Below are 8,554 nucleotides of genomic sequence, written 5' to 3' on the forward strand. Positions count from 1 at the left end.
ACTTTTTTAATTTTTTTTTAAAAATTTTTAATCTATATATCTATACAACTTATTATAAATCAAACTACTTCTTATAAATTATAAATAGTATAATTTATTGTGGATTAAAAATACTTTTTGACTACTTAAATTTATAAATAAAATTTATCTCTAATTTATAATTAAAAATAATATTTTATTCTTTAAATATAAAAACTATTTTTAATATTTAAAGAATGAAATAATATAAAATTTATACTATGATTAATAGATTAAAAATGCCTTATTATAAATACTTTATAATTTATAAGAAGTAGTTTGATTTATAATGAGTTGTATAGATATACAGATTAAAAAGTATTTTTTAGAGAAATAAATATATTAAAAATATTTTTTATAAGTTATAAATAATTTATTTTTTAAAAGTATAAAATAATTAATTGTTATAAAAAAACGTGTTGTTAAATTTTAATCCCAGACTTATTATCTTATAATCAGAACTTGTTATTTTTAAATGTATTGTTGTTATCACTTGAAACAAAGTGTATTGTTATAAAAAAACGTGTTGTTAAATTTTAATCCCAAACTTGTTATTTTATAATAAGAACTTGTTATTTTTAAATGTATTGTTGTTATTACCTGCAACAAAATTTATTGTTATAAAAAAAACATATTGTTAAATTTTTATTCCAGACGTATTATTTTACAATCAGAACTTGTTATTTCCAAATGTATTGTTGTTATCACCTGGAACAAGAGTAAATGAGTTAACTTATTTTTTTTGTTTGCATCATAATGTTAACAAAAATTTGTTGGCTCAATGGTCATTCCTTATTTTGGGAAGCATTAGGTTGGGGGATCAAATCCCCCCAACCTCACTTCCCCCGCCATTTAAAAAAAACAGTTGCAAAAAAAAAAAACAAAGGAAGGCCGCCGGAAGCGGCCGCTGGCGCCGGAGCTCCGACGGCCGGACCCCAGCGTCCGGCCGCCGATAGTTGCCGGAAGCGGCCGCCGGAGCTCCGGCACCGGTGGCCGGATTCCGGTGAGACAGTGGCTTTCTTTTTAAAAAAAAATTAAAGAGGGGTATTTTGGTAATTTGGCCATGATTTCATAATTACAATTTGAGAAACCGGGTCCCTCATGGTAATTTGGCATATTCAGGTGACCATAGAGTGATTTTGCTAATTTGAGGGTCTTTATTTGTGATTTTCCCAAAAACAAAAAGGAAACCGCAGGGGGATCGCATCTCTGACTCTCGCAAAGCATTGTTTTTAATTCGATTGTTTTTTTATTCCCATTCCAATCCCCGATAGAACAGGCCCTTGGTTGGGCTACGATGGAGGCAAAATGGACTTTCAAGCCCAAGACAGTTTAGGCTGCAAGCCCAAGGCTTAGCATTAGCGATGTCTTTTTTTTTTTTTTAACTAAAACGTAGATATCTTCTTATTGGAGGCAATCCTATTCGAGACATTATCAGACACTAAATGTGAACACCTCTTCTAGCGAAAATTCAAACTTTAGTCTACTACATTCTGTTAGACCTAATCCTAGTGATTACATTAGCGATGTCATAACTATGCAAATGCAATTGCTACTTGCTTCTTTCCCACCCCAAAAAAAAAAAAAAAAAATGGAAAATTCGCACACTTTGGCGCTCAACTCTCGTTCCCCATTCTCTCTCACTCGCAGGCTTTTTCTTCGCCTTGAGCAGTAAGCGTTTGTAAGCAGAGGGCGATGGAGGGAAGCGAGACGTCCGGAGACACTGCTCAGCCGTGGCAATCCTACCACACCGTTTACACTAATGCCAAAGCAGGTTCATGCGCCCTTCCTCTCTCTCTCTCTCTGTTTTTTTTTCCGGTGTTTGATTTTAGAAATTATGCTCACTTGTTATCTTCACACGTTTAAGTTTATGAAGCCTATTCTATATATGAGAAGCGAAAATTGAAGTACGGTTGAATTATGGGTATACGAGGGCCTTCTGCGAACCAGCTTGCAGGCGCATAGGCATTTCAAGGGGAAAAAGAAAAGGAAAGGAAGGAGCGAAAAAGAACAGTTCGTTTCTCTTTTCCTGCTCCACAGAAACACGAAAGGGAGGCTGATGTAAGGTCATCCCGGCCTTCCTCAAAGCGCCGCCTTAGTTTTCATCAAAAAATGATATCTTGTGGTCAAATTATAATAACTAACTGAAATTCGATTACAATATTTTGATCCCATGCACGATTTACGTGTAACTAATTTGATTTCCGTCTGTCTGAGACGAAGATGAGTTATACGTTTTTAGGTGTCCTTTCGTTTTCTAGTGACTTACTTCGCGTGGTGTACGTTGCGATCAAAACTGGGTTGAGTTCATATTTGTTACAGAATATGAATTGTCTGTTGCTATTCCCGTTTTAATTGTACATTCTCTTACAAGTAGTACCTGTGGATATTAAGGAATGGAAGGAGTTGACAAGGAGAAAGTACAAAGGATAGTTTATGAAATGAGCAAAGGTTCAAAATATTTTGAGAATGAAGAGCGCAAGGAGGCTTTTATCAGGCAGAAAATAGAGAACCTACAGGCTCAGTGCGCGAAGCTTACAGAAGCTGACATATCTAATTATCAGAAGGTATCATTAACATTTGCTTCTAAACGTTGTGTATAGGTGTAGCTGTTTACCGATTAAATCGTTTCGTGTTGTTATGATTTCAATAGTGAGATGAGTGAATGTTTATTCTTTTCTTGCAGTTTACATGCAACTAATCTCTTTTGTAGCTGTACCTTGTGGATTTTATTATGCTCTAGACACAAGCTTAACTTATTAGTTGTTAATATCAATTACTGCTCTACTTCAAGTTGGACAGGTTGCTGAAACTATTGCCTTGGTTTATTATCTTACTTTATCCATGGACAGGTGGCAGAGAAAAGAATGCTTGAGCTAGAAGCTACACGTGACCTGTCAAGGTGTTGGTTACATGTAGATATGGATGCTTTCTATGCAGCGGTTGAGACTTTAAGTAACCCTACATTGAAGGGAAAACCAATGGCTGTTGGTAGCATTTCTATGATATCCACAGCCAACTATGAGGTTTCATTTATGTCAGCACATTATGAGCTTGTTGTTTCTAGATTTTGACATTATCTGATATATGAAACACCGACCTTCTTCAACTTTATTTGTCTAAATATGTTTTGATATCCTACATAGGCCCGGAAATTTGGTGTTCGTGCTGCAATGCCTGGATTTATTGCGCGAAAATTGTGTCCAGAGCTAATTTTTGTTCCAACAGATTTCAAAAAGTATACATATTACAGTGATTTGGCCAGAAAAGGTAATTCTTTTATTTCCAGGATCTTTTCTGTTGTGCTGCTTTTGCGTTAAAGAGATTATTGATGATTGCTTAATAATTTTGTTTGTTATTGTTAGTATTCCAGAGATATGATCCTAATTTCATGGCTACCAGTCTGGATGAAGCATATCTTGATGTAACTGAAGTTTGCAAAGAAAGGAGTGTCACAAGTAAAGAAGTTGGTATCTCTGATTTATTTGCTGCATTAACTGGCCTTTACAAATGTAGTAACCCTCCTGTTTTCTTTTATTTTTTTTTCATAGATTGCCAAAGAACTCAGAGCCTGTGTTTATGAAGAAACTGGTCTCACTTGTAGTGCTGGAGTGGCACCAAACCGCTTACTTGCAAAGGTTCTGCTGTCTCTTTTTCACATTGAGTGGAGAGAAATGTTTTAGGGATTAAACCGTTATATTGCTCCAAATTAATTTTATTACTCCTAACATGAAGGCTTGTATGTTTAATCTTTTAGAACTAGATGCATCACTAATAATTTTATTAGGTCTCCTTATTCTGTAAAGATTAGCAAGTAAATGGCATATAGTGATCATTTGATCACGCAATACCCACTTGAAATTGGAATCTTACTTTCGTTTGTCTTACTGTTTAGGTTTGCTCAGATATAAACAAGCCAAATGGGCAGTTTGTTTTACCAAATGACCGAATGGCTGTTGTAACATTTATATCCTCTCTTCCTATCCGTAAGGTGTGTTTATTTTTTATTTCGCCCATGATTCTAGTTGACTGAGACAAAATGATTAGGTCTGTACTTAGTTGTGGCACTGTAGTTTTATATACATCTGATATCTTTGGCAAAGATGTATTTTTTTCAATTAACAATCACAATGCTTAACACTTTGAACAGATTGGGGGCATTGGTAAAGTTACCGAAAATATTTTGAGGGGTGTTTTGGGAATTAGCACATGTGAGCAGCTGCTGCAGAAGGGTGGCTACATCTGTGCCCTTTTCTCTCAGTCAACTTCAGGTTAGCAGTATGTTCAACTCTTGTTGTTGTCATGATTATCATGCAAAACCTAGCGGGCTGGTGCCCTTGTTATCTATTTCATTCGTCTGCTGGACAGTTTTGGTGCAGTGTGGATGGATATTAATGTATGATGATATAATTGCAAGTTGAAATTTGGAGTTTAGTATTTAATATAATTTTGGGAATTTCAGGTCTAGTTGTCAGGGTATTTAGATATGTCATCTTTAGTAGAATTGGTTCTGTTCAAAGTTAGGAATTCTTTAATTTTTACTGTAAACCTTAGGTTGTTTGATATAGTGGAACTTAAGTTGTTTGAGTTGCCTATGTAAAAGCATATTATTTATGTTAAGACCTCAACCTATCGCTTTTGAATTTGAGTAAAATTATTGGGCGTTCTTGGTTACTTTTTATTGGTTCTAGTTCCCTTCTATATTGCTTCCTATATTTATGTGGCCGTTCAACTGAGTTTTCTATTAGGTTCTTTAAGGCTGTCCCTAGATAAAAGTTATAAACATGATTTAGAACATTTCATTCCTTGTTCTTTATAAGGTGTAAGCCTGTCATGTCCGTAATTCAATCTTCTGGTTTCTACATCTTCTCAAAATTTACCCTTTATTTTGGCAACAGTGATTTATATGTTTCACCAAATGTTTCGTTTCAAATTCTGCTTTTGATCACTCTTTGTTAATGTGACACCATCTGACAATTGTCTGCAGACTTTTTCCTATCTGTGGGTTTAGGAATAGGGGCAACAAGTACCCCCCAAGCAAGGTTGCGGAAGAGCATCAGTAATGAAAGAACATTTTCAGCCACTGAAGATGAAGCACAGTTGTTTAGAAAATTAGGTATTAGTCTTGTCTTTTTGCTGTTCATAGTATCTTCAAAACTTTTCTATATTGCTTAATTTAAACTCATTATTTGTTCTGGTTTTTTACTTGGAATTCTGAGAATCACTAATTTCAGCTATTTTCTTTCTTCCTTTTTTTTGGGGGGGGGGGGGGGTTGTGGTGCTTGTCTATGATTTGAAGAGTGTTTGAATTAGACAGTAATTTAGTCAACTGTATTATTTCAACATGTGGGTCACGAGACTTCATGCTTGCAGAGGAACTTTCCGAAATGCTGTCTGTGGACATGCAAAAAGAGGGCCTATGTGGGCGAACGTTGACTCTTAAACTGAAAACTGCATCGTTTGAGGTACGCTTGACGTTTAAATTCTGTTTTAACTAATGTATATTCCTAAGGAGCATTTTGTTTTGCTTGGTTTTGCAATTCCATTGGTGAAACCCTTAGTCACTTTTTGAAGAGCTATGTTCGTAACCCTGAGGATACTTTTCACTTGTTTTCTTTTTCATAATATGAGGTTTTGAAGCTTTCTTATTGAGAAATACTTAAGCATATATGAATATGATGTATCACATGACTCGATGACTACACGATGAGCCAATAAACGCTCATTAAAGTATTGACAAACCCACTTCGGTAAACTGCATTCTCAATTGCTTATTCTATTAGCAACATAATATATTACATGTGCCTAAGCATTTTTACCTTTTGTGATAGGTGTCACTGTCATAGTGCACAATATGATTCAGTGCTAATAATGACTGCACAATCTACAGGTTCGGACTAGGGCTGTGACTTTACAAAAGTACATCAGCTCGAGGGATGATATCCTGAAACATGCTGTAAAGCTGCTAAAAGCTGAACTTCCTATTTCCTTAAGATTGATAGGTGGGTTTTATGTTAAGATGGTCCTAAGGCCAAAAGAAAAGGGATTCTTGCAGTTTATACCATGAGAAAATTCAGGTGTGTTTTGTGCTTGACCAAGGCTTTTTTCTGTCAGGCCTGCGGGTGTCTCATTTCAGTGAAGACAAGTGTGGTTCTCCATCTGACCCTACACAGAAGCCCATAACTAATTTCATTGCTTCCAGGGATCCTAAGAAGAGTTGCAGTTTATTGCTTCCAGATGTTACGGACAATGACCCTGTAAGTGATACAGAAACCAATATTTAAAAAAAAAAAAAAAAGTGATGCAGAAGCCGGTATTTACATTGACAGGGGCCGACCTGTATTCATGAATGCAGATATTTTGATGGTAGTCATTCATTATAAGAGGATAACCACAGTTGCATCATGAGGAAAAATAATGATGCAGACAAGTAATGTCACACACACACACACACACACATTTTATTTGGCTACATAATGTGGATGTTTAATTTCGGGAAAATGTTGCTTGATTGATTTGACTACTTGTAGGTGATACCTCTCTTTGTGCTCCACTGGTACTCATACTCTGGCTTTTTGTTTAGGTGGAAACACCGGTCGATGATGCTTCAAGTTCTGACTACAATGAAGTTTCGAAAGTGCTGGGATCTGATCTTTGCTCTCTTGGAGACCAGTCTGGGAGTAGCAGCCTTGACAATGTAACTTGCATGCCTAATCTTTCGGAGGATGAGCAACTTAATTCTTGCCAGGACGAGACATTATTGTGGTTCAATGACTACAGATGTTCAATCTGTGGAATAGAACTGCCTCCAAGTTTTGTTGAGGAAAGACAAGAGCACTCTGATTTTCATCTTGCTGAAAAGCTACAAAAGGAAGAATCTGGCATTCAACCAAGGACCGCTACGTTGAGTCAAAGGTATATATTATTTTGCCCCTGTTAAAGCATTTTATAAGCTTCTATAACAGCACGTAGGCAGTTGAGATGAACAATTCTGTGCCCATTTCATTTGTTCCCTGAACGTACAAGTTAATGCTGGTAATCATGTCCTTTCAGTCAGATTCGGAAGGGAAAAAATATCACAACACAGAGTAAATCCAAGAAACAGAAGTTGTCTCGGAAAGAAGGTAGATACGTGCCGATTGATTATTTTTTTGTTAAAAACGGTCAAAGCCTGTAAATTATACTACATTATTCTTTATATCTATATACTTCTGTACAGCATAACTCTACAGGGGTGGATGTTTGTATCATGTGTATTCTTCCTTGTAATGAAATGTGTATAATATTCTATTTATAATCTGCATAATAGGCTGAACCCTGATAAGAAATAAAATTCCCTTTCCCGGTATTGTTTGAGTGGGTTTTGTCTGTGCTTAATTTTGTTCTTGCTAAGGCCCACCACATATGCTTCATTGTAGGAATCCATTTTGTATATTTATTATTTAAGCGCAATCCAATTATGATTTATATTTTTGTGGAAGTTGTTTTGTTTTCTAAATAAAAGAATAGAAATATCAATCGTTAAAATAAAATTAAACCATTCAAATTATTTGTTTGGACTTTCGTTTGAATGTATTACGCTTGGTCGATGACTCAACATCAGCCCCTCGAACTTCATGACGGAGACAAGATCATCAGGTAAAAGGATCAAAATTTCTTAAAACTGGACGGGTAATTGATTCACAATTCTATATTCAAACAAACATGATGTTTGTGACACAGTTATTTTCTGCTAATTAAAATTAGGCGAGAATTTGAGGAGGTAAAAAAAAGAAAAGCTGCGAATTTTATCTTTTGTCTTTAAATTATTATTATTTTTAATTGTGGTGACGTGGCTGGCCTCTATCCAAGTGTGAGGAAATATAAACAAGTCCAAAACTTCGAAACATGTTGAGTTCATAAACATGTCCGTACCCTCCTTAATTCCTCCTTGCAAATTCCATTTTCAAAATCGCCGGTTGCAACTCAGAATCGTCGCAAGCACCCGCCTCTCGCACCCGCCTTCTTCAAATGTCAAGCTCAGAGACAATTCAACTTTGCCCTCCATGTCTGACATTCTCGAAGCTTCCAGAGCCCAGAAGCTGGACCTTCAGCTCCGAACGGTGGGGCCCTTTTTCAGAATCACGGCCAAGAGCTTGGAGAGCCAGAACGAGGTGGGAAGGGCTGAGGGGATAATTAGGGTGTGGCTAGGAGGCAGAATTCTTCACTTGGACTCCATGAAGCTCCGACGAGAAACGATCGGGATGGAGAAATCCATCTTCGGGATAGGATTGTTCATCGGAGCTTTGGCCATTCGATATGGCTATGATTGTGGCTGCAAAAAAGCTGAGTTGCTCGCCATTAATGATTCTGATCTTTACCATTCCAAGGTTCTCTTCTTACCCTCCCTTATCTCTTCCATATCGTCGCTCTTTTGCTTATTTGATGAAGAAGATGTTTGAGGATTTTGTAATCTTTCCCATCTGTTGAAACACACCAACTTACTTCCATCAAAATCATGTAGTTTCCAACGAGAGAACCAAACACGCACCAAGTA

At 36.3% G+C, this 8,554-nt stretch overlaps 1 protein-coding gene across 1 annotated transcript; it reads left to right on the plus strand.

Annotated features, from left to right (window-relative positions):
• Nucleotides 1–1,665: 1,665 nt before the first annotated feature.
• Nucleotides 1,666–7,321, plus strand: LOC114744554 (DNA polymerase kappa-like). The gene is made up of 14 exons (XM_028932727.1): nucleotides 1,666–1,792; nucleotides 2,413–2,585; nucleotides 2,871–3,044; nucleotides 3,165–3,288; nucleotides 3,384–3,484; nucleotides 3,570–3,656; nucleotides 3,914–4,009; nucleotides 4,169–4,289; nucleotides 5,006–5,134; nucleotides 5,392–5,483; nucleotides 5,909–6,020; nucleotides 6,133–6,275; nucleotides 6,602–6,933; nucleotides 7,072–7,321. Exons 1-14 carry the CDS (start codon nucleotides 1,714–1,716, stop codon nucleotides 7,193–7,195), a joined length of 1,887 nt encoding a protein of 628 aa, XP_028788560.1. The 5' UTR covers nucleotides 1,666–1,713; the 3' UTR covers nucleotides 7,196–7,321.
• Nucleotides 7,322–8,554: the final 1,233 nt, after the last annotated feature.

Source organism: Neltuma alba, unplaced genomic scaffold, assembly GCF_004799145.2.
Source record: "Neltuma alba isolate B1F8T4 unplaced genomic scaffold, ASM479914v2 tig00004379_pilon, whole genome shotgun sequence".
Lineage (NCBI taxonomy): Eukaryota > Viridiplantae > Streptophyta > Magnoliopsida > Fabales > Fabaceae > Neltuma > Neltuma alba.

Bases quoted from the DNA above. Each gene is read 5' to 3' on its own strand.
- LOC114744554 (XM_028932727.1), top strand. From the start codon at position 1,714: ATGGAGGGAAGCGAGACGTCCGGAGACACTGCTCAGCCGTGGCAATCC. The intron at 3,045-3,164 runs GTTTCATTTATG...TATCCTACATAG, and splicing joins TATCCACAGCCAACTATGAG to GCCCGGAAATTTGGTGTTCG. The intron at 3,485-3,569 runs GTTGGTATCTCT...TTTTTTTCATAG, and splicing joins GGAGTGTCACAAGTAAAGAA to ATTGCCAAAGAACTCAGAGC.